The following is a 26,787-nucleotide window of genomic DNA, read 5'->3' as shown; positions in this document are numbered from 1 at the left end:
TTGTCTGATATTGTGTCAATCTCTCTGCTTTTATCGGCGAGATTGACACCCTGTGAGCCGGGTTCACACTGGTGCGGGGATCCGCCTTGGATCCCCACCAATGCCAGGCACTGTGTTTGATATGAATCATGAGGGGGAACTCCACACCAAATTTTAAATAAAAAAAACGGCATGGGTTCCCCTCCAGGGGCATACCAGGCCCTTAGGTCTGGTATGGATTTTAAGGGGAACCCCTACGCTGAAAAAACGGCATGGGGGTCCCCCCCCAAAATCCATACCAGACCCTTATCCGAGCACGCTGCCCGGCCGGTCAGGAAAGGGGGTGGGGACGAGCGAGTGCCCTCCCAGAACCGTACCAGGCCACATGCCCTCAACATGGGGGGTGGGTGCTTTGGGGGAGGGGGGCGCCCTGCGGCCCCCCCCACCCCACAGAACCTTGACCCCATATTGATGAGGACAAGGGCCTCTTCCCGACAACCCTGGCCGTTGGTTGTCAGGGTCTGCGGGCGAGGGGCTTATCGGAATCCGGGAGCCCCCTTTAATAAGGGGGCCCACAGATCCCGGCCCGCCACCTTATGTAATGAGTATTATTATTATACAGTATTTATATAGCGCCAACAGTTTACAACTTGAGGGTAGACAGTACAAATACAATACACTTTAATACAGTAGGAATCAGAGGGCCCTGCTCCTTAGCGCTTACAATCTATGAGGGAAGGTCAAGAGGTAATAACTGTGGGTGATGTGCTGATTGAGAAGATAAATGTACAGTTAGGTGGGGGCCAGATAGGCTTCTCTGAAGAGATGAGTTTTCAGGGATCGTCTGAAAGTGGATAAAGTAGGAGAAAATCGGAAGGATTGGGGTAGAGCATTCCAGAGGATGGGGGAAGCTCTGGAGAAGTCCTGAAGGCGAGCATGGGATGAGGTGACAAGGGAGTTTGAGAGCAGGAGGTCTTGGGAGGAGCGAAGAGAACGATTAGGTTGGTATTTTGTGACTAGGTTAGAGATGTAGCTGGGGGCCAGGTTGTGGATGGCTTTGTAAGTTATAGTTAGTATCTTGAATTTAATTCGGTGACTGAGTGGCAGCCAATGGAGGGATTGGCAGAGGGGTGTAGCAGACGCTGAGCGGTTTGTGAGGTGGATGAGCCTGGCAGCAGCGTTCATGATGGACTGAAGTGGGGATAGCCTATTTAGAGGTAAACCAATGAGGCGGGAGATGACCAGGGAGTGGATTAGAAGCTTTGTGGTGACATTGGTTAGGAAGGGGCGTATCTTGGAGATGTTGCGGAGATTGAGGCGGCAAGTTTTGAATAGTGATAAAATGTGGGGTCGAAAGGTTAGTTCAGAGTCCAGGATTACACCTAGGACCTTGGCGTGGGGAGATGGGTTGATAGTTGAGCCGTTGAATTGACAGGGAAATCGGGGGAAGTGGCGCCTGAGGGAGGAAATATCTTGAGCTCGGTTTTGGATATGTTGGGTTTGAGGAAGTGATGTGACATCCAGGCTGATATGTCTGCTAGTAAGTTGGTAATGCATGAGGAGACAGATGGAGAGAGCTGGGGGATGGAGAGATAGATGTGGGTGTCATCAGCGTAGAGATGATATTTAAAGCCATGGGAGGCAATCAACTGACCCAAGGAGGTGGTGCAGATTGAGAAAAGGAGAGGTCCTAGAATAGAACCTTGGGGGACCCCAACGGAGAAAGGGAGAGGAGGAAGTAGAGTTGTAAGTAACACTGAAGGAGCAGTGTGATAGGTAGGATGAGAACCAGGGAAGAGTACAGTCACAGAGACCAAAGGAGTGGAGTTTTTTTGAGGAGGAGGGGGTGGTCCACTGTGTCAAAGGCAGCAGAGAGATCCAGGAGAAGTAGTACACAATAGTGTCCACTGATTTTAGCCATTAGTAGGTCATTTGAGAGTTTAAGGAGAGCAGTTTCTGTGGAGTGTTGAGGGCGAAAACAGGACTGAAGGGGATCAAGAAGTTTATTCATGGTCAGATGGTCGCTTAGTCGGTTGTAGACCAGTCTTTCAAGGAGATGGGACGTAAGTTGTTGAGTATGGGGTACATCGTACCCCTACCCATTCACCTAGGGGGGAAAAAGTGTCAATTAAAACACACACTACACAGGTTTTTAAAGTAATTTTATTAGGCAGCTTTGGGGGTCTTCTTCCGACTTTGGGAGTCTTCTTATGACTTCGGGGGTCTCTCCGGCCTCTTCTGCCGAGCTCCTCTGCTCTTTTGCCACTCTCCTGCTAGCGGTGGCCCGGTTGTCTTCGTCGTCTTCTTCCGTCTTCTCTTCTTCCGATGTTGACGCAACGCTCTCTCCCGCTGTAATGCTGTGTATGCGCCTCGCGATGACTTATATAGGCATGGGGCATGGTCACCGGGTGATGTGACATCATAAGGGGGCATGGTCACCAGATGACATCACTCAGTGACCACGCCCCATGCCTATAAGTCAGCGCGAGGTGCTCACACAGCATTACAGCGGGAGAGTGCGTTGTGTCAACATCGGAAGACGACGACGAAGAAGACCGGGCCACCGCTAGCAAGAGAGCGGCAAAAGAGCAGAAGATAGCGGAGGAGCCCGGCAGAAGAACCGGACACCGGGAGAAGAGGCCGGAGAGAGCGGAGAAGAACCGGACATCGGGAGAAGAGGCCGGAGAGACCCCCCGAAGTCGGAAGAAGATCCCCAGAGCTGCCTAACAAATTACTTTAAAAACCTGTGTAGTGTGTTTTTTTTTTTTTTTTTTTTTTTTTTTTTTTTTTTATTGACACTTTTTTCCCTAGGTGAATGGGTAGGGGTACGATGTAACCCATACACATTCACATAGGGTGGGGGGGTCGGCATCTGGTTGCCCTCTTATTAAAGGGGGCTCCCGGATTCCGATAAGCCCCTCGCCCGCAGACCCCGACAACCAACGGCCAGGGTTGTCGGGAAGAGGCCACCCCTCCTCCTGAAAAAACTCCACTCCTTTGGTCTCTGTGACTGTACTCTTCGCTGGTTCTCATCCTACCTATCACACTGCTCCTTCAGTGTCACAACTCTACTTCCTCCTCTCCCTTTCTCCGTTGGGGTCCCCTAAGGTTCTATTCTTGGACCTCTCCTTTTCTCAATCTGCACCACCTCCTTGGGTCAGTTGATTGCCTCCCACGGCTTTAAATATCATCTCTACGCTGATGACACCCACATCTATCGCTCCATCAACCAGCTCTCTCCATCTGTCTCCTCACGCATTACCAACTTACTAGCAGACATATCAGCCTGGATGTCACATCACTTCCTCAAACCCAACATATCCAAAACCGAGCTCATGATATTTCCTCCCTCAGGTGCCACTTCCCCTGATTTCCCTGTCAATTCAACGGCTCAACTATCAACCCATCTCCCCACGCCAAGGTCCTAGGTGTAATCCTGGACTCTGAACTAACCTTTCGACCCCACATTCTATCACTATTCAAAACTTGCCGCCTCAATCTCCGCAACATCTCCAAGATACGCCCCTTCCTAACCAATGTCACCACAAAGCTTCTAATCCACTCCCTGGTCATCTCCCGCCTCATTGGTTTACCTCTAAATAGGCTATCCCCACTTCAGTCCATCATGAATGCTGCTGCCAGGCTCATCCACCTCACAAACCGCTCAGCGTCTCCTACACCCCTCTGCCAATCCCTCCATTGGCTGCCACTCAGTCACCGAATTAAATTCAAGATACTAACTATAACTTACAAAGCCATCCACAACCTGGCCCCCAGCTACATCCATCTCTAACCTAGTCACAAAATACCAACCTAATCGTTCTCTTCGCTCCTCCCAAGACCTCCTGCTCTCAAACTCCCTTGTCACCTCATCCCATGCTCGCCTTCAGGACTTCTCCAGAGCTTCCCCCATCCTCTGGAATGCTCTACCCCAATCCTTCCGATTTTCTCCTACTTTATCCACTTTCAGACGATCCCTGAAAACTCATCTCTTCAGAGAAGCCTATCTGGCCCCCACCTAACTGTACATTTATCTTCTCAATCAGCACATCACCCACAGTTATTACCTCTTGTATCTCTTGACCTTCCCTCATAGATTGTAAGCGCTAAGGAGCAGGGCCCTCTGATTCCTACTGTATTAAAGTGTATTGTATTTGTACCGTCTACCCTCAAGTTGTAAAGCGCTACCTAAACTGTTGGCGCTATATAAATACTGTATAATAATAATACTCATTACATAGGGTGGCGGGCCGGGATCTGGGGGCCCCCTTATTAAAGGGGGCTCCCGGATTCCGATAAGCCCTTCGCCCGCAGACCCTGACAACCAACGGCCAGGGTTGTCGAGAAGAAGCCCTTGTCCTCATCAACATGGGGTCAAGGTTCTGTGGGGTGGGGGAGCCGCAGGGCGCCCCCCTCCCCCAAAGCACCCACACCCCCTATGTTGAGGGCATGCGGCCTGGTACGGTTCAGGAGGGGGCAGTGCTCACTCGTCCCCACCCCCTTTCCTGACTGGCCGGGCTGCGTGCTCAGATAAGGGTCTGGTATGGATTTTGGGGGGGCCCCCACGCTGTTCTTTCGGCTTAGGGGGTTCCCCTTAAAATCCATACCTGGGCCTGGTATGCTCCCAGAGGGGAATTCCGCAATAGGAAAAATGTGTTTTTCCTATTGCAGCCAGCGCGAGATGTACAGTACCGTGTCGCCGAGAAATGGGATTACGTTGGATACATTGTCGCGGCTGTGTACTGTGGTTTGTACAAAAGTCCGATGGTTTTGTGTACACACGATTGAACTTTGCTCCATCGGACTTTTGTTGCCGGAAAGTTTGTGCGTTCCCACAGCCAACAAAAGTTCGATGAAAGCAGAAAAAGTTTGTCCGATGGAGCATACACATGGTCGGATGTTGCTCCAAAACAGCTAATTTGCATGTTTGTTGTCAAAAAGTCCGATCGTGTGTACGTGCCTTAAGTCGTCTGCTTGTACCTCTTAGAGACAGATGCACACTGACAGGAGAAGACAATGAACTACCTGAGTGCTTAACGTGGTAGTTCATTGAGAACTACTGTGGGACCATCACAGAACTCTTTGTATGATGAATGCAGCCAAGCGGACCCCCGCATGGCCATGTTAATTTCAAACCATGACAGCGAGTGGGGTTAGAAGATGCTAGCTTGGTGCCATGGGGGGGGGGGTTTGCAGTTGCTGGAATATATTACATGTTCCATAAGGGGAACTTATCCTTTATCTACTTCCTGCCAGCGCTATAGCTGAAAGACTGAAAGACCAATACAGCGAGGGCTTAGTTTGCAGTGAGGGCAGTCATGGATGTCCTCCAGTGATCATGCTGCCCACGCACCTCCTGCGGCATGCGGGCAGCGTGCTCTGTGAGCGCAGAGTCCTTTGGACTCAGTGGATCGCAGATCGAGGTAAAGGGCCAATCACAGCCACCTTTTACCACGTAATCAGCTGTCAGCCAATGACTGCTGATAATAGAATGTGAACAAAAGCCAGTTAACAACTTTGATTTCCCCATGCTGACAGCTTAAAGGGGCATCAGCACTGATTATCAGTGCCTCCTCATCAGTGCTGCCTATCAGTGAAGGTGAAAAATTGCTGGTTTGCAAAATTTTATAACAAAATATAAAAAATGTTTTTTTTTTTTTTTTTGTTCAAAATTTTCTTTACTTTTTTACCACCAAAAGAAAGCTCTGTGTGTTAAAAAAAAAAATGATAAAAATGTAATGTGGGTACAGTGTTGTATGACCACACAATTGTCATTTCAAAGTGTGACAGCGCTGAAAGCTGAAAATTGGTCTGAGCAGGAACGGGGTAAAAGTGCCTAGTAGGCAAGTAGGTAATGCCCACATGGTGCTGTGTGCTGAATGCTTTCACTTGTTGCCTTGGCGTGTAGACATGACAAACCATTGCAGCCCAGATATTTCCCTTAAAGCGGACCTTCAGTCATGTTTTCAAGCTTCCATCTATTAAATCCCCTGCCCTTGTTGTTTTAACTTTGGATAGTAAAACATTTTTTTTCTGCCAGTAAATACCTTACACAGCCCACTTCCTGTTTCTTGTCTGGTCATTAGCCTAGGCTTATGACATCTTGCAAAGCTCTCTCTCACTCTTGTGAGAGTTTGCCAGGAAGAGAGGGTGGATGAGTCATAAGAGGGCCAATGAGAGCTGCAGAACTGGAGGTGCCTGTGTAAATTCAGGAAGTGAACAGGCTGCAGCTTCAGCTGCCCACAGTTAAAATGGATGCAGCCATACCCGGTGGAGGGATTTCTGCAGCATATTTGGGAAGTACAGAATCGCAGTATATATAAAATAATTTGCAAAGTGGTTGGAGGGAAGCTTCAGAATGGCAAAGATGTTTTTATTACAAATTATGTGAGTAGACTGCAGTTCCTCTTTAACCGCTTGCCGACCGCCTCACGCAGATATACTGCGGCAGAAGGGCTCGTACAGGCAAAACCACGTACCTGTACGTTGCCCTTTAAGAGGCGGGCACGCACACGCAGCAAGCTCCGTGAGTCGGGTCGCGGGTCCCACAGACTCGATCGCCGCAGGGATACCTGCGATCGCCTCACGGGGAGGAAGAATGGGGAGATGCTGATGTAAACAGCATCTCCCCGTTCTGCCTAGTGACAGTGTCACTCGATCTCTGCTCCCTGTCATCGGAGCAGAGATCAGTGACATGTAACATGTATCCACCCCCCTCACAGTTAGAAACACGCCCCTAGGACACACTTAACCCCTACACTGCCACCTAGTGGTTAACCCCTTCACTGCCAGTGTCATTTACACAGGAATCGGTGCATTTTTATAGCTCTGATTGCTGTATTAATGACAATGGTCCCAAAAATGTCCGATGTGTCCACCATAATGTCGCAATCACAATAAAAATCGCTGATCGCCGCCATTTAAAAAAAAATATATATATTAATAAAAATGCCATAAAACTATCCCCTATTTTGTAAATGCTATAACTTTTGCGCGAACCGCTCAATCGCTTATCGCAATTTTTTTTTTTTTTTTTTTAACAAACATATAGAAGAATACGTATCAGCCTAAACTGAGGGGAAAAAAAATTTTATATATATTTTTGGGGGATATTTATTATAGCAAAAAGCGACGCAGTGCCGAATCGCAAAAAGTGCTCTGGTCAGGAAGGGGGTAAATTCTTCCGGGGCTAAAGTGGTTAAGAGGTTTCCTTTCAATATCTAGAGATGTCATCCAAGGACTGATAACCTGCCAAACAAAATTTTAATATTGCATCAAAAAGTTTTGCTAACCTCTCTTGAGATCTATATCACTCTCTCAAAAGCTTTGATATCCTTTTTAGGAGAAGTATTGAAAATAAAACCCTGTTGATCTTCCATAAATCCTGTAACTCTCTGCGTACTGAAATGAACAATATTATCTTCTTCTTAGATATCTGCTGTGAATTCGAAAACACCTCCTCCCTATGTAATGAAGAGGCTGAGGTGTTTGTAATCGTATCGGTGAAGCAACCTAGGGCAACGACACTTCTCTTCTATAGCTATGATGCAGTGTGTGAGCATTGTCACCCTAGAGCAGGAAGTGTTACTGGCAGGTTAACCACTTGACCACTGGGCACTTAAACCCCCTTCCTAACCAGACCAATTTTCAGCTTTCAGTGCTCTCACATTTTGAATGACAATTACACAGTCATACAACACTGTACCCATATGAAATTTGCGTCCTTTTTTTCACACAAATAGAGCTTTCTTTTGGCGGTATTTAATCACCGTTGGGTTTTTTATTTTTTGCGCTATAAAAGAAAAAAGACTGAAAATTTGGTAAAAAAATTAATTTTTCTTTGTTTCTGTTATAAAATTTAGCAAATTAGTAATTTTTCTTCGTAAATTTTGGCCAAAATTTATACTGCTACATATCTTTGGTAAAAATAACCCAAATCGGTGGATATTATTTGGTCTTTGTGAAAGTTCGAGTCCAAAAGCTATGGTGCCAATATCTGAAAATTGATCACACCTGAAGTACTGACGGCCTATCTAAATTCTTGAGACCCTAACATGCCAGAAAAGTACAAATACCCCCCAAATGACCCTTTTTTGGAAAGAAGACATTCCAAGGTATTTGAAAAGATGCATGGTGAGTTTTTTTTGAAATTGTCTTTTTTTCCCACAATTCTTTACAAAATCAAGATTTTTTTTTTTTTTTTTTTTCTTTGTTGACAAAATTTTCATATTAGGTTATTTCTCACACACAGCATATGCATACCACAAATTACACCCCAAAACACATTCTGCTATTACTCCAAAGTATGGCAATACCACATGTGTGAGACTTTTACACAGTGTGGCCACATACAGAGGCCCAACATGCATGGAGCACCTTCAGGCGTTCTGGAGCACCCAGGCCAATTCTTATATTTCTCTCATACATGTAAAAATAATCATTTATTTGCTAGAAAATTACATAGAACCCCAAAACATTATATATATATTTTTTCGCAAAGACCCTAGAGAATACAATGGCAGTTGGTGGAACTTTTTATCTCGCACGGTATTTGCGCAGCAATTTTCCGTCATCTGACGGAGCGATCACATGGTAAACGGCCGCAATCAGCAGCCGTTTGCCATGATCGGCGGTCATGGAAGTTCTCAGGTGCGCGCCCCAGGGGGCGCACGAGAGCAGGATTCTGGGATGACGTCCCACGGACGTCCACCCAGAACTAGCCGACCGCGCTGCAGCCTTCTTTCGGCTATGGCCCGGTTGGCAAGTGGTTAAGCTTGTGAAAAATCTGAAAAAAGGCTAATGATTAGACTAAAAATACCCCAAGGGTTTAATACTACTTTACCACACTGAGCACAATAAACAGTCCACTATAAACTTTGTTAAAATTCTTACCCCAGCACTTGCAGTTTACAGTTTCCAGTGCTGCTGGCTCTTGCTCTGTCAGTGCTGCTTCTCTGAACTTCTGGTTCAGAGGACTCCACATAGGATACTGAATTAGAAAGGAGCCATCGTGAAACAGGAAACCTTAGGGGAAGTCATCATGGCACCAGATTAAACTGCAACCTAAGCAATAGAGCTGCATGATTAATCGTTAAAAGATCACAATCTCGATTCAACCCCCTCCCCTCACAATCTTAACCCGACATTTCCTTGATTCTATGTGACGAGTGCAGAGCTGCTCAGAGCTGTCAAAAAAAAAAAAAGCAGGTGTTCTGTCGAAATTACCCCCTGTTAAAAAAATGCCTACGATGGGTCTGCACAGTACGCAACGTCACTCCAGCTGATATGTTGATCAGCTGGCGTGATGTCCACACGCAGATTATCGGAGGCAGTATCTGAGGATCTGCTAAGCACCGAGGGAGAATGAAATTGTTAGATTCTGCCTCGCTGTTGCGGGGCGGGTTTTGGCTGTATTGGACGGGGGTTTTTTTCTGTCTGTTGCATGTGGCTTGAGTATGTTAAACGGCAGGTTTTGGCTGTATCTAAGGGCGGGTTATAACACTCACAATCCGCCCCACAATAGCGAGGAAGAATCCAACAATTGCATTCTCTCTCGGCGCTTAGCAGATCGTTGGATAATGCCTGACGATCTGCGCATGTGCCCCGTTTGACGTCACGCCAGCTGATCAACATAGCTGGAATGACGTTGGGTCTGCGCATGCGACACACGCATCTGAAGCATTTTTCAACGGAGGGCGTTTCTCGATAGAACACCGGCAATGTTTATCAACATTCCTCAGTGCTGTGATATAGAGAAGAGATACATTGTATCTCTCCTAGCTTTTAGATCAAAGGAATGAACTTCTGTGTGTAAATAAGGTCAGTTGCTTACAAGTTAACCAGTTGACAACTGGGCACTTAAACCCCCTTCCTAACCAGACCAATTTTCAGCTTTCGGTGCTCTCACATTTTGAATGACAATTACTCAGTCATGCAACACTGTACCCACATGAACTTTTTGTCATTTTTTTCACACAAATAGAGCTTTCTTTTGGTGGTATTTGATCACCACTGGGTTTTTTATTTTTTGCGCTATAAATAAAAAAGACCAAAAATTTTGTAAAAAAAAAATGCATTATTCTTCGTTTCTGTTATAACATTTTTCAAATTAGTAATTTTTTTTCATAAATTTTGGCCAAAATTTATACTGCTACACTGCTTATACTATACTGCTATCTTTGGTAAAAATAACCCAAATCAGCATAAATTATTTTGTCTTTGTGAAAGTTATAGAGTCTACAAGCTATGGTGCCAATCTCTGAAAATTGATCACACCTGATTACACCTGATGTACTGAGGCCTATCATTTCCTGAGACACTAACAAGCCAGGAAACTACAAATACCCCCCCAAATAAACCCTTTTTGGAAAGTAGACATTCCAAGGTATTTAAAGAGGCACGGTTAGTTTTTTGAAGTTGTCATTTTTTCACACAATTCTTTGCAAAATGAAGATTTTTTTTCCAGGACAATGGAAATGCCCACAAAATGACCCCATTTTGGAAAGAAAACACCCCAACTTATAATCTGAGGCATAATGAGTCTTTTGAATAGTTCTTTTTTTTTTCCAAAAGTTTTTGGAAAATGTGGGGAAAAAAATGAAAACGCGTTACACAGCTTGGCCACATACAGAGACCCAACATTCAAGGAGCACCATCAGATGTTCTAGGGACATAAATTACACATCTAATTTCCTTACATCCTATCACATTTATGAAGGCCCTTGATATTTCTAACAGATAGCTTGTACATACCAAGAATTACACCCCAAAATACATTCTGCTGAGCAAAGGGTAAACAAAAGATTACCTGTGGTTTTAGTAGTGCAGTTCTCCACGGGAAGAGAGCCCTGATCCAGGCAGCAGGCAGGGACGTGGTCAGCGACAGTGAATGGAATTGTCTAGGCAGGAATATTGTCCATAGTCAGTACAGGCAGGGATACTGTCCATATACAGTCCAGGGTCAGTGCAGGTAGAGATAGGTATAGAGATATTGCCAGCAGTGCCAAAATATTGGTCCTGGTAGTAAACGGGAACATGGTCCATAATACAAGCAGCAGGCCAGGAAAGAATCGGGGCAGGGGTAGAGGCTTCTCCCACCCAAATCTCTTTGAAGCCTCTGAGTCTCCAGACCCTAATCCGGGAATGAGAAAACTAAAAAATTAGTTTTCTTCATCCAGAAAAACAATTCTGGAGTCCCTCACATATGTGAGACCCTGTGTTATGAAGCCTACTACTCCAGTAGCAAAATAAAAGATCAGTCCAAGAGGCAGGCAAAAAACATGGTCAAACAGTCTAGGGTCAGTTCCAGAGCAGGCAGAGGTAGGTACAGTTTAACGGCAGAAGCGTGGTCGTTTAGCAGGCTAGGGTCAGTTCTGGAGAAGGCAGGGTTATGTACAGTGGCATAAGGGGTGTGGCGGTAAATGACAATTACGTTTACCATACTTCCCTAATAATGTAGATAAGTATGGTAACGGCAGAAACATTCACCAATACAAAGGCCTGGTTGGGAATGACATTGGGTACAATAATACAGGGTGTCTCTTCTAGCTCCTTCTAGAGCACACCCGGCATTTCTTCTGACGTTTCGTGGTGAAGGAGTCTCTCAGGAAAGTGGCGTTTGTGGAGTCTGCTCACTGAATCCGAGCGAATGCTTTCTGGTGGGCCTTCAGAGTACAAAAGGGTGGAGATAATTTCTTCTTGGTACTGAAGATAAGATACAGGGCTCTCTGTAGATTTACGGTTAATAACATAACTATTGTAAATGGCCAAACTGAAAAGATATATGGAGACTTTTTTATACCAATAGCAGCTTTTTCTTGTGGGAAGGTAGAGTTCGATCATCTGATCATTGAAGTCGACTCCCCCTCCATAAACAAAATATAGTCATGGACACATGCTGGTTTCTGGATTGGGCCATTTCTTCTGGGGATTTCCACATAGGTGTCATTATGGATCGTTGTGAGCATGTGGACGTTTCGTCTGTCCCTCCACCTGATGGCCAGTATCTCCTCATTCCGAAAAGACGCCGTCTCCCCTTGTTGTTGTAGTCTTTCAGTAACGAGCCTTTGCGGGAAGCCCTTTCTGTTGGCTCGCACTGTACCACATGCTGGAGTGTTCTAGCGGTAAAGATTGCGGAACAGGGGCAAGCTTGTATAGTAAGTATCCACCATAAAGATGGTAACCCTTTCCAAGGAGTGGATATACGAGCTCCTAAACCACTTTTCTCCTGGCTCCGATGTACTCCGGACATTCAGGGGGCTGCAGTTGGGTGTCCTTCCCTTCGTACACCAGGAAGGCGTAGATGTACCCTGTGGCTCGGTCACATAGCTTGTAGAGCTTACCCTCATATCGGGCCCTTTTGCTGGGGATAAACTGCTTGAAGCCAAGCCTACCTGTGAAGTGTACCAATGACTCATTCACGGAGATATTTTGGTCGGGGATAAATAACTGGGGGAATTTCTCCGAAAAAAAAAGTGGCCGAAATTTTAAATAATTTGTCATGTGATTGGTCATTTCAGGAAAGGCACTGGGTGTTGTCATTGTAATGGGGGAAACGCATTATCATAAGGCATCTTGATCTTGGTATGTGGTGGATGGGGTTGGTGGACCAATAGGAGTATAATTCATTTTTTTTTTGCGAGTCCCATATTAAATGTTAGGGACGGGCATAACTTGAACCAGGGTTGCTTGTTATGAATTGTTGTGCATAGAGGTTGCACTGGGCCACGATTGAGGATAATGGGTTTTGGGTAAAAATGAAATTTAAAAAATCAATAGGGGTAACATTCTGTGTTCACCTGAACACCTGGCTGGGCGCTGAAAGGGGGGATGTTTGCTGCTCTTGAATTATAGGGAAGTCACAGAGGGTTTTCAAGGGCATAGGGAAGGCTGGCATGGGTCCTAATGCTTTGGGGCCGAGATGACACTCCGCCAGTTCTTGGCCTTTGCTGCAGTGGTACTTCATTTCTTCTGGATGGCACTGAGCTGCTGGTTGATGCCACAGCACTACTGTAGCCTGCTGCTCCATGCCTGCACGCCTTAGTTTCATGGGCACACTTTGCTCTTCCTCCGATTCTGTAGCAGACCCAACTGCTTACAACGGGCTCATATTCTGAACCAGAGTCGGACGCAGAGCTTCCCGCTGCTCTCGTCGGTTAAGCTAAGCAGTTGGTATGCCGCCTCAGCGGAAAAAATCGTTTTGCAATACTGGTGACTGTGGGCTGCTGTGGTAGGGACACTTGGACAGATATGGCTGCACTGCTGGGCTCTGAAGAGGCTGCACTGCTGTACACTAATGCACCACACTGAGGATGCACTGATGGGCGCTAATAAGGATCCACTGATATGGTTGCACTGATGAGCACTCACTTATGGGCACTGATGTGCACTATTGGGTACTGTAGTGGCACTGTTGAGTGCTGTAGTGGTGCAGATGAGCACTCTAGTGACGCTGATGTGGTACTGATGGCACCGATGAGCACTCTAGTGGCCCTTGTATGGCACTGCTGGGCACTGTTGTACTCTGCAAATTAGTCACACTCACTGTTTGACATACGATCTCTCTTCTCTCCTCTTGCGCTGTATCTGTGTGAGGAGAGAAGAGAGCTGGACTTCTGCATGACCCTAGTTTGTTGACATTGTGATCACTTCTTCATTGGAGGGAGCGATCACATGGTAAAGGGCCGCTGTCATTGGCCCTTTACCGCGATCTGTGTTGCGCTGGGTCCCGTGAACCTGGCGAGCACGGACTCTACCGTGCCCGTGTTCCGGAGGACGTCCATGGATACCCTCCCAGAACAAGCCGACCGCGCTGTAGCTGTCTTTCGGCTATGGCCTGGTCGGCATGTGGTTTAAATCAGTATTTTCTGCTAGAAAATTACTTAGAAACCCCAAATAGGTTAGATAGATGGATAGAATCTATTTATATATCTATCTAATCTATCTCTATCTATATATCTCTATCTCTCTCTATATATCTATCATCTCTCTGAGACCATAGAGAATAAAATGGTGGTTGTTGCAATATTTTATGTCGCACTGTATTTGCACAGCGGTCTTTCAAACATATTTTTTGGGGAAAAAATACACTTCAGTGAATCTAAAAAAAAAAAAAAAAAAAACAGTAAAGTTAGTGCAATTTTTTTGTATAATGTGAAAGATGTTCCACCGTGAGAATCGTGATTCTCATTTTAGCCAGAATAGTGCAGCTCTACTAGGCAAGGATTAAAAAAATGAAAGCTGCTTACTCAGCGAGTGATTTAAATTGGGCCCCAAAAGTGCTTACAAGGTATTAATATCACTTTTAAGGACTAGTGGGCTGAAATATATTAAAGTGCATTGTCACTCTCTCAATTAACATTGACTAATTGTAATCCTTAGGCCTCATGCACCCTGGACGTTTTTACAGCTGCTATTTTTGGCTTCAGATGTTTTTTCTGCAGCCAGTAAACTCCCCAGCATGTTATCCTATGTGTCCATGCATTTATCAGCGTTTTTGAGTCATAAGCTTTTGTGGGAGTATAGTTTTGCTAAAAAACACTGAAAAACAGTACTCCTGCAAAAAACGCTACAAAACTCACTCTACAGCTAATGCTACTGATGTTTTTACAACATCCAGTGTGCATGAGGCCTTATGCTGCTAGCCTTAGTAAAAAGATGGGACTGTATATCATATTTACTTTTTTAATTTTTTTCAGTTTCTTTCTGGTTTCCATGCCTAGGCAAATGTGATGCATCCCAGGAGTCTTCAGATGGGGAGGAGTAGTTTTCTCAGCTAAGCACACCCTCCTGCCTCCAAGGCTGAGCTAAGGGCAGATGGATTCTAGGAAGTAAATGTTACATGAATCATCTGCCCTTACTCAAGATGGCTGCAGCCAGAAATGCTAAGGGAGTGTTTTTCAAAGTGATTTCTCAGCAAAATAAAGCCTGTAGACCTAGATGGATTGTTTGCTTTGACTATTTAAAAAAAAAAAAAAAAAAAAAAAAGGCGTTTATGGCACTCAGATGAAGCGTAGTTCCCCATTAAGTGCTCATTTTGGGGGTGGGAGGGTGTTTTTGACAGAACAGTGAAAACCACTGTGCTAAACACAGTACAGCAGTAATGTGAAGAAAATTGATCTTTCAGTTTCTGATCTGTTATAGGAAGATGTGGATTCATTCATGCAGAAACCTGGAAATGAAACGGCTGATGTAGTTCTTAAGCGATTAGATGAACAGTATCAGAAGTATAAGTTTATGGAATTAAATCTTTCTCAGAAGAAAAGGAGGTGCGTACTCTTGCAGACGTATGTGTGTTTTGTATTTTTTTTAAATTTAATTTTGACTTGTTTTTCTTTTACTTTTGGCAGACTAAAGAGTCAGATCCCAGAAATTAAACAGACGTTAGAAATTTTGAAGCATATGCAAAAGAAAAAGGTAACCGTTATCTCTTCCAAGCAATGTACTTATTATTTTATGTTTCTTTTTATTTTAAATGCTTTTTTATTAGAAAGTTTTTCAAGTGATAACAGTACAGTGAAGCGCGCATAGATTGGCATTGAAATGTGAGTTGCTCCAATACAAGGTCAACTGACATACAACTGCATACAATAGGTATGAGATTGAGAGACATCTCAAGACATCTGACATAGTGGTAAACAGTCACAAAATCTTGTAACCACTTGTAGTGCCGCTCAAGGTGCTCTGATGGGAAAAGCAAAAAAATCCTGGGGTCTTACAGCAGCGTAAAGGTGCAGGCTGTCTTGTGCTTGATCCAGAAAGCATGACGGGATGAGGAATACCATACACCACTAGCTCAACGGGTAGAGAGGAATGTGAATGGCCTCAGCCTTTAACTCCTAAGACACACCACTCAGGTGCATTTCACACCACACACTCTAGTCATAGAGAATAACAGTGTATTGAGCAATTTTCCGGTGGCATGCAGGCCATCTGCAACCACGGAACAATATGCACAAAGATCACAATTAATGTAGGAGGCTTAGTGTCCAAGAGGCTTGAGTCCAGGCCTTGACAACATGCCAAAAGGTTATCGTTGCCCAAAAAGAGTGTAGTATAGGCAAGGAGAGAAGAATACCTTCATTCATTTAAAGTGGGGGACGATAAGGGGCGGAGGGGGTGGAATGACAGACTGGACACTGTATATCAGTACTCTTTAACTGAAGAATTCCTATCAAGGTAAAGGAAAGGAAGGTATGGTAAGAAAAATGTACGATTCTACATGTTGTGGGTTGTCCATTGTTATGTCTTTTTAACGCGATGTTGTGTGCTGGTTACAGCCCTAGGCCTACCCTTTTTTACTGTAGGCCAGCAGATTAACCACTTCCTGCCCAAGGTACCTCATATGACGTCCTGGACTTTAAGTTGAGATATCTGGATGATGCCTGCAGCTACAGGCATCATCTAGATATCCTCTTTTTCGGCTGGCGATTCCTTGTACTTTAAGAACAATCATACTATCAGTTCAGCTGCTTGATCGTTCTTACTGGCGGTTGCTTCTAACGGCTCGCCCGTGCGACTGGGGAGCCAGAGAAGGAATCCACCGGCGCCAAAAGTTGAGCATAGAGATTTCCAAGGGACAGATGGTCCCTGGCAATCTCTATGAACTTCGGAGGCCCGGGCGCGTCGTCATGACGTCACGTCCAGCCCGGCAGATGTACATATTGCCGGGGACTAGGCTGGAAAGGCAGCGATCGTTTATTTTTTCTTTCGATTTCGGTCTTTCCTGCCTGGAGGAGACGTGGGGTCTTATAGACCCCACATCTCTCCATAGAAGGGTTCTGTCGTGCACTATTCCTATTACAAGTGGTGTTTACATTCCTTGTAATAGGATAAAAGTGAGCAATTTTTTTTTTGAAAGGGAAAGTGTAAAAATTTTTTTAAAAAAGCGCTCACACACAGAAGCGAAAGCATACGTATGTTGCGCCCACATACGTAAACAGCGTTCAAACTGCACATGTGCGATATCGCGGTGAACGTTAGAGCGGGAGCAACAATTCTAGTCCAAGACCTCCTCTGTAACTCTAAATGGGTAACATGTTAAAAAATTTTTTTAAAGCGTTGCCTATGGAGATTTTTAAGTACCAAAGTTTGGCGCCATTCCACAAGTGGTGCGCAATTTTAAAGTGTGACATGTTGGGTGTTTTAATCAGTGTAACATCATCATCTTTCATATTATGCAAAAAAATTGGGCTAACTTTACTGTTTCTTTTCTTTTTTTTTTTTTCCCTTTCAATTCATGAAACTGTGTGTTTCTTTTTTTGTTTTTTCAAAAAAAGTGTTTGAAAAATCGCTATTCAAATACCGTGTGACATAAAAAGTTGTAATGGCTGCCATTTTATTCCCTAGGGTCTCTGCTAAAAAAAAAAACCAAAAACATATGTTTGGGGGTTCTAAATAATTTTTTTAGAAAAAAGTGATGATTTTTACATTTAGGAGTGAAGTGACAGAATTGGCCCAGGTGGGAAGTGGTTACCTTCTTGAGTCCCCAGGCCTTTTTCGCTCTAAATCCCCTTGAGTTCCAAAGTGTTTTCATTTTTAGCATTTGAAGTCTACCCTAATTTAATAATACATCAGGCTTTAATTTGGATACATGGTCTTTAACACCTTGGATTATTTTATAACACACAAAATATATTAACCTGTTGCTCTCACTCCGGCATGCATGGTGATATGCAACATGTGTAGTGCAAGCAGCAACGTCTTCGTACATAGCTGCCCCTGACAGGTGTTTTTATATTGGGGTATGTGAGGATGGGCAGGGCTAGTTTTGGGGAGATATATATATATATATATATATATATATATATATATATATATATATATATATATATATATATATATATATATATATATATATATATATATATATATATATATATATATAATATATACACATACATACATACCCCTCACATTTTTGTAAATATTTTATTATATCTTTTCATGTGACAACACTGAAGAAATGACACTTTGCTACAATGTAAAGTAGTGAGTGTACAGCTTGTATAACAGTGTAAATTTGCTGTCCCCTCAAAATAACTCACACAGCCATTAATGTCTAAACCGCTGGCAACAAAAGTGAGTACACCCTAAGTGAAAATGTCCAAATTGGGTCCAAATAGCCATTTTCCCTCCCTGGTGTCATGTGACCCTTGAGTGTCACAAGGTCTCAGGTGTGAATGGGGAGCAGGTGTGTTAAATTTGGTGTTATTATTCTCTCTCTCTCTCATACTGGTCACTGGAAGTTCAACATGGCACCTCATGGCAAAGAACTCTCTGAGGATCTGAAAAAAAGAATTGTTGCTCTACATAAAGATGGCCTAGGCTATAAGAAGTTTACCAAGACCCTGAAACTGAGTTGCAGCACGGTGGCCAAGACCATACAGCGGTTCATCGGGAAAGGTTCCACTCAGAACAGGCCTCGCCGTGGTCAACCAAAGGAGTTGAGTGCACGTGCTCAGCGTCATATTGCATTGCATTGCTGCAGAGGTTGAAGGGGTGGGGGTCAGCCTGTCAGTGCTCAGACCATACGCCGCACACAGCATGGCTGTCGTCCCAAAAGGAAGCCTCTTTTAAAGATGATGCACAAGAAAGCCTGCAAAGAGTTTGCTGAAGACAAGCAGACTAAGGACATGGATTACTGGAACAATGTCCTGTGGTCTGATGAGACCAAGATAAACTTATTTGGTTCAGATGGTGTCAAGCGTGTCTGAAGCAGAGCATGAGCCCCTCCCTTCAGAGACTGGGCTGCAGGGTAGTATTCCAACATAACGACCCCCAAACACACCTCCAAGACAACCACTGCCTCGCTAAAGAAGCTGAGGGTAAAGGTGATGGACTGGCCAAGCATGTCTCCTGACTTAAACCCTATTGAGCATCTGTGGGGTATCCTCAAACGAAAGGTGAATGAGCGCAAGGTCTCTAACATCCACCAGCTCTGTGTCATCATGGAGGAGTGGAAGAGGACTCCAGTGGCAACCTGTGAAGCTCTGGTGAACTCTATGCCCAAGAGGGTTAAGGCTATGCTGGAAAATTAATGGCCGTACAAAATATTGATACTTTGGGCCCAATTTGGACATTTTCACTTAGGGGTGTACTCACTTTTGTTGCCAGCAGTTTAGACATTAATGGCTGTGTGGAGTTATTTTGCGGGGACAGCAAATGTACACTGTTATACAAGCTGTACACTCACTACTTTACATTGTAGCAAAGTGTCATTTCTTCAGTGTTGTCACATGAAAAAGTGTGTGTGTGTGTGTATCTCTCTATCTCAGGACAGGCGATCTGTCACTCAAAGTTCCCGGGGTGTGGCTGTAACATCTGTGACATTGAGCGTCGGGAACACGGCAATCAAAATGAAAGCTGTTATCGCTGTGTTCCCTGCGCTCTGATCATCCGGGCGGCTCTCCTGTTCTCTCCTCGTCTGCATGGGTGGGCACTGGGCATAGATAAAGTTGTTGTTATAAAAATAAATATTAACTTAATTCTGCATGAAACATTTAAGTGTCATTCCATGAGATAATTTGAGGGCGTGTTTAGGGGCAACTGGCTAGTAGCGCAGGACTTGAAATTTTGTGTGTGTAGAATTTTTATATATATATATATATATATATATATATATATATATATATATATATATATATATATATATATATATATATATATATATATATATATATATATATATATATATATATATATACGCACATAATTGTGACGTGGAAGGAAGATGATAAATGGTTCAACAATTTTTACAAATATCTGAAAAGTGTGGTGTGCATTTGTATTCGGCCCCCCCGAATCAATAAAATAATACCTTGGTTTGAGGTATACGAGCGTTTTGAAATGCGAGCAACGTTTTTAGAAAAATGTCTTGAATATACGAGCAGTAGTTTTACTGTAACAACATTGTGTTCAGCCCCCGAACCTCTGGCCACATATAGCACTGTATACCAGCAGCTTTACTGTAATATACACAGCGGCTTTACATGGATGAGGTCCAGACTCCTTAACATTGTGAGTGTAATTCTTTTTTTTTTTTTTTTTTTCCCCAACACAGGTACAGTATTCCTACTACAGTACTGTACAGTATTAATATGAGCTTTTGATCATTTTTTATATGAATAAATGGTTGTGGAACGAATTATCTGAGTTTACCTTATTTCCTATGGGAAAATTTGCTTTGATATGAGTGTTTTGGATTACAGAGCATGCTCCTGGAACGAATTATGCTCACAAACCAAAGTATTACTGTACTTTGTAGAACCACCTTTCGCTGCAATTACAGCTGCAAGTCTTTTTGGGGATGTCTCTACCAGCTTTGCACATCTAGAGTGACATTTTTGCCCATTCTTTGCAAAATAGCTCAAGCTCTGTCAGATTGGATGGAGAGCATCTCAACAGCAATTTTTGAGTCTTGCCACAGATTCTCCAATTGGATTAAGGTCTGGGTTGTTGTCCTGCTGGAAGGTGAACCTCTGCCCGAGTCTCAAGTCTTTTGCAGATGCTAACAGGTTTTCTTCTAAGATTTTCCTGTATTTGGCTCCATCCATCTTCCCATTAAATATAACCAGCTTCCCTGTCCCTGCTGAAGAAAAGCATCCCTACAACATGATGCTGCCATCATCATGTTTCTCGGTGGGGATGGTGTGTTCAGGGTGATGTGCAGTGTTAGTTTTCTGCCACACTTAGTGTTTTGCTTTAAGGGAAAAAAGTTAAATTTTGGTCTCATCTGACTGGAGCACCTTCTTCCACATGTTTGCTGTGTCCTCCACAGGTCTTCTCACAAACTGGACTTTTTGTGGCTTTCCTTCAACAGCTTTCTTCTTGCCACTCTTCCATAAAGGCCAGATTTGTGGAGTGCACGACTAATAGTTGTCCTGTTTCCATATTCTCCTACCTGAGCTGTGGATCTCTGCAGCTCCTTAAGAGTTACCACGGGCCTCTTGGCTGCTCCTCTGATTAATGTTCTCTTTGCCTGGCCTGTCAGTTTAGGTGGACGGCCATGTCTTGGTAGGTTTGCAGTTGTGTCATACTCTTTCCATTTTCGGATGATGGATTGAACAGTGCTCCGTGAGATGTTCAAAGCTTGGGATATTTTATTTATAACCTAACCCTTCGGGGGTCATTGGGGCTGCTGCATTAATAACATGTTACACCCTAAGACAGGTGTAACATGTTACTAAAGGTGATCTTTTAACATTTCTTGCATTAAAAAAAGGGTTTATTAATGGTGTATTAATTACAGAGCTCCTAATAATAATTTTTGGAATTTTAGATCTGCCTAGAGTTCAGCTTTAAGGAATGCTAAGATAGAAATCTTAAATATATATTTTTTTTTTCCTGGGTTTAGATACTTTTTAAGTGAAAAATTTTTTTCTTTTTTGACAGGGCACTACAGGGCCAATGGAAACAAGGTTTTTATTGGCAGATAATCTATATTGTAAAGCATCAGTACCGCCTACAGACAAAGTCTGCTTGTGGCTTGGGGTAAGTTTTTTAAAGGAAAGGTAAATATGTCTCCTTAATGCTAAGATATTTATAAAATGTTTGCACTTTTATGTTGTGTTTTAAAGGAAAGCTATGCAATGTTTACTTCTTACAGCTGTTATATGGTAGTGATAAACAGCATTATTCATCTGTGATGAACTGCAAAGCTTTTAGGAAACATTTGGCCGTATTTTTGACTGCTCCTTTTGTGAAAAGATTGACGTAACCTTTTATAAAAGCTTTTCTCAAACAGACTTCAAGGGGTCGTCTTCATTAGAACCACCTCTGAGCAGCCTCTGTGTTGCAAAATAACTGGAGATTTGAAAGTGAAGTAGAATAATGACGAATTGAACCAGGCAGGACTTCAGTGATGCAGGTTTATTAACAGCTGGGAACATACAGGTTCATGTTCAAAGTATTACAAGATGCAGGTCTAATTTTATACAGTTTCTAACAATGCAAGCATACTAGGTACAACATGATTGGTTGCTAAGACCTACGTCAATTTAACTAACCATAAATCTGACACCTGTCATACAACCAGACAAACTTATTAATTCCCAGAATTCCTATGTATATTAAAATTATTTATAACTGGTTTTGTCTATGGTTTTACCCATTATACTTGAGGTGATTGTAGCCGTGTTAGTGCAAATCAAAAAAGTATCATGGACAGTACTCAGTTTTACCCATTAAAATTCTTGTGTAAAGACAGTATGCACCCAGTCATGTTAAATCAAACCCTCCTTGTCCTAAGACTTCACCAACTCAAGGATAACAGATCTACGACTTTGGGAAAATTGACTTGCAATAACCCCACCTTATGTGTTATATGTATTATAGTATTTAAGTATACAATCCTATATGTATGTAATTATACACAAAGCTAACTACTTTATTCAATATTGTCTAATTATTAATACATACATACATACATACACATAATAGTGTTTTCTTATTCAAATGTATTTTAACTGTTTTTTAATTGGGACACAAGCAGACCTTTTTGACCCTGTCAAATTTAACGTACATAGCTTTCCCATATTCCACATAATTGCTTTTAACCGCTTGACATCCGGAGGACATCATATGACGTCCTCGACTTTCGGGGCTTATATCTGAATGATGTCTGAGGTATTCAGATACCGGCATTTTCAGCCGGCGATTCCGTACACCATAAGAACGATCATAGCGGCTGTTCCGCCGCTTGATCGTTCTTACGGGCGGCGGGAGGGGACGTCCCCCCCCCCTCCCGCTGCCCTCCGGTGCTACTACCAACTCACCTCAGCGATCGGTGAGTCGGATAGCGGATCCGCCGGCGCCGGATGTTCACCATAGAGATTTCCGGCGGACCAGATGGTCGCCGGAGTCTCTATGATCGTTCGGAGGCCGGGCGCGATGTTATGACGTCACGCCCGGCCTCTGCATTCAAAAAAACGGCGCCGCTTCGGCTGTGAAGCGGCGATCGTTTTATTTTTTTTTTTTATTTTAGGCTTCCCAGCCTAGAGGTGAGATGTGGGGTCTTATTGACCCCATATCTCACTGTAAAGAGGACTGATCGTGTCATATTCCTATTACAAGGGATGTTTACATTCCTTGTAATAGGAATAAAAGTGATCAAAAAAAAAAAAAATTTTTTTTAAAGTGTAAAAATAAAAATTTTTAAGTAAAATTAACAATAAAAAAAAAAATTTTTTTAAAGCGCCCCTGTCCCCGTGAGCTCGCACGCAGAAGCGTACGCATACGTAAGTCCCGCCCACATATGAAAACGGTGTTCAAACCACACATGTGAGGTATCGCCGCGAACGTTGGAGCGAGAGCAATAATTTTGGCCCTAGACCTCCTCTGTAACTCAAAACATGTAACCAGTAAAAAATGTTAAAGCGTCGCCTATGGGGATTTTTAAGTACCAAAGTTTGGCGCCATTCCACGAGCGTGTGCAATTTTGAAGCGTGACATGTTGGGTATCTATTTACTCGGCGTAACTTCATCTTTCACACAATGCAAAAAAATTTGGCTAACTTTGCTGTTTTGTTTTTTTTTTAAAGCATGAAACTGTTTTTTTTTTTAAAAAAAACGCGTTCGAAAAATTGCTACGCAAATACCGTGCAAGATAAAAAGTTGCAATGACTGCCATTGTATTCTCTAGGGTCTCTGCTAAAAAAACATATATAATGTTTGGGGGTTCTATCTAATTTTATAGCAAAGAAATGATGATTTTTGACATGTAGGAGCGAAGTGTCAGAAATGGCCTGGATGCGAAGTGGTTAAACCACCAGTTTAAAACGTCTTATCACTTATTCTTGACAATGTTTATTTATTACCCTCAAGGAATATTCTCTTATCAGGATGTAATTCAACTGCTGTCAAAGTGTTTCCCTTCTAAGTAGTAGACTGAAAAACCTAAAATGAACTATCCTTATAACCTTTCACCCAGTAAACTTGTGACTGTCTTATAAAAAAAATACCAGCATAAAGCAGAGGGGTCATCTAAAGTTCAACATTTAAAAATGAAGACCTTCTATATTTATGGGATAACATAGTATACATTTATAAAGACTAATAACTATTGCTTTACTATCTAATAATATGATAATTACTACTATAATAATAATAATAGTAATAATATATTATCAATAAAACATATGCAAATTAATATGAAATTCTACTACAAAAGTATTTCCCAAAAGATATAACTACATCAAGGGACGCGTGTATTTTTTAAGTTCAGTCACAGGGAAGTAGATTTCTGGAGGCATAGCGAGATTTGGAATTTGTTTGTTTAAATGTTGCTTTGAATTACAAAATAGTGTGTGTATATGTGTGTGTGTGTTTGTGTTGTTTTTATAACACAGCAAAAAAAATTGAGTTGTCTTTTCCTAAATAAAACATTTTAGGGTGTGTCGAAATATGGGGCAGACATTGCTGCTTTAAATATTCTAGGCGTTTTCTACTTGTCTGTAGAGATAGATAAAACATTAACAGGTTTAGAATATGATGTATAAAACGTGCTGTGCTAAAAAAAATGAACTTCTCAACATGTAGGGTTTCATGTCTCTCCAAACAAATGAACTCTATTAAAAGAGAAGTATGGCTTTCTAAACAAGAAAGATTACACTCGCCTAGGTGGCTGCAGAATTGACCTGATGCTACATCTCCACCCACCCCCCACCCCCGCCTCTGTAGTGAGTGAGAACTGAGCAATCAAACACAGCTGATCACTTATTTATCCCCCTCCACTCTGAGCAGAGAGCCTGGACTGTCAGTCATTGGCTCTTTGCTCTGCCCCTCCCGCGCTCACTGGAGCGCTGGACTATGGAGGGGACAGAAGGGGCTGGCTTGGGCTATTGGCGGATCGCTGAGAGGCTTAGCCAGGTGCCGTTTCTGAGTGGATCCTGACCATATGGTCGGGATTTTTCCCCAGCCTGGACTGGCTCTGACGTCAGCCTGCTGTCGGTGAAAACCGGTCACAGAAGTGCAGAATGAACTGCACTTCTGTGATCCATAGGAGAGAAGTACAGCCAATAAAGCTTTGACTATGCTTCTTTTTTTTTTAAGATGCAAACTGACCACAAAATGCAGACAATGGAAAGAACAACTGATAAAAAATGTTGTAAAGCAGTGCAGTCAATATGCACAACCTATCAATATACGGCAAGAAACATAAATAAGAACATATAAATTCATATTCACTTGTGATCCATGTGCACTTCTCCATGAACGATCGATTTTTAAAGTGCAATCAATCTGCAAAACCAATCAATCAGAAAAAAGATAAACATAAATAAACATCAAGTCCATATAAGCTTGTGTTCACTTATGATCCATGCAAACTTATCCGTGACCAGTGACCAAGGAGGAATATAAATCCAGAATGGCGCACACACAAGCCGCCACCAGTAAATCAACCTCATTGTCTGCATTTTTTGGGTCAGTTAGCACCTTAACCGCTTGCTGAGGAGCCGATGCACGTGCCCAGAATGAGGATCTGTGTGTGTGTGTGTGTGTGTGTGTGTAAACACACAAATCCACGTTCTGGCAGGGGAGGAGAGACAGATTGTGTGTTCCTAGTATATAGGAACACCGATCTGTCTTCTTCCCCAGGCAGTCCCATCCCCCCACAGTTAGAACACGCTGAGGGAACACATTTAACCCCTTGATCGCCCACTAGTGCTAACCATTTCCCTGCCAGTGACATATAGTAATCACTGCTATTTTTAGTTCTAAATGTGAATATTATACTCAGCGCTGCTCCAACAAAGTGCCTATATTAATATGATCAATACAGTGAAATATTAATCAACAATATAGAGTGCTTAGTGCAAACTTTTTTTTTTTATAAAAGTGCAATTATATAAAGTCCAACTATATATATATATATGGTATGCTGAACTTGTGCATATCCTGGTGACACTCTGTGCTCCCCTCCTAGGTCCCCACTCACCAAAAATAATCTTTAAAATCGTCTGGTATATGGGCTAGAGTATCGCCTTCCACCAATGACTATTAGTGGAAGAAAGGTGATATCCTCACCTATACACAGAACATATCCAGCAGTCCTAAACTATGAGACGTTAGGTATATCCTATATCCGGGGGAAGGTATCTCATCTCCATCTCTCCCAGTGATCAGATAAAACATGCAAAAAAACGCCGCCTTGGCTTGCAAACAACCGTCACTAGGTCTCCTTCGCTTGATGCGTTTCGCCCCTCCCACTGTGAGGGGTGAAACGCGGCAAGCAAAGGAGACCTAGTGACGGTTTTTTGCATGGTTTTTAAATCTTTGATGTAAGTGTAATGATTTTGACCTTTTTAACAAATAAATTTTAGTAGTATTACACTATACACCTTTTTCTCTTCATTGCCATACGTCTACAATATGGATATCTGATCACTGGGAGTGATGGAGAGGAGATACCTTCACCCGGATATAGGATATACCTGATGTCTCATAGTTTGTTAGTGGAAGAAAGGTTATTTCCTCACCTATACACAGAACATATCCAGCAGTCCCAGTCATTGGTGGAAGGTGATACTCTAACCCATATACCAGGCGATTTTAAAGATTATTTTTGGTGAGTGGGGAGCACGGAGTGTCACCAGGATCTGCACATTACAAGTTGCACAAGTTCATCATACCATATATATGGATAGACTTTATATGATTCCACTAAGCACTTTATATTGTTGATTTAATATTATTCATTATATTGATCATGTTAATATAGGCACTTTATTGTTTGGAGCAGTGCTGAGAATAATATTCACATTTGTTCACTTGGGGTTTTTTAACTTGCACTACAGCAGCAGCCCGTAAAGA

At 42.9% G+C, this 26,787-nt stretch overlaps 1 protein-coding gene across 1 annotated transcript in view; it reads left to right on the top strand.

The window, feature by feature from the left end:
* Window positions 1-26,787, top strand: part of VBP1 (VHL binding protein 1) — a 39,308-nt gene that overhangs the window by 2,501 nt on the left and 10,020 nt on the right. The window contains exons 2-4 of the mRNA XM_073599397.1: window positions 15,121-15,245; window positions 15,327-15,393; window positions 21,370-21,468. Of these exons, the coding sequence (XP_073455498.1) occupies window positions 15,121-15,245; window positions 15,327-15,393; window positions 21,370-21,468 (291 nt within the window). The remainder of the gene's footprint in view (window positions 1-15,120; window positions 15,246-15,326; window positions 15,394-21,369; window positions 21,469-26,787) is intronic.

This window comes from Aquarana catesbeiana, linkage group LG09 (genome assembly GCF_042186555.1).
Source record: "Aquarana catesbeiana isolate 2022-GZ linkage group LG09, ASM4218655v1, whole genome shotgun sequence".
NCBI classification, from domain to species: Eukaryota; Metazoa; Chordata; class Amphibia; order Anura; family Ranidae; genus Aquarana; species Aquarana catesbeiana.
Note: the sequence above shows the minus strand (reverse complement) of the source record. Positions and strands in the feature narration are given on the sequence as shown.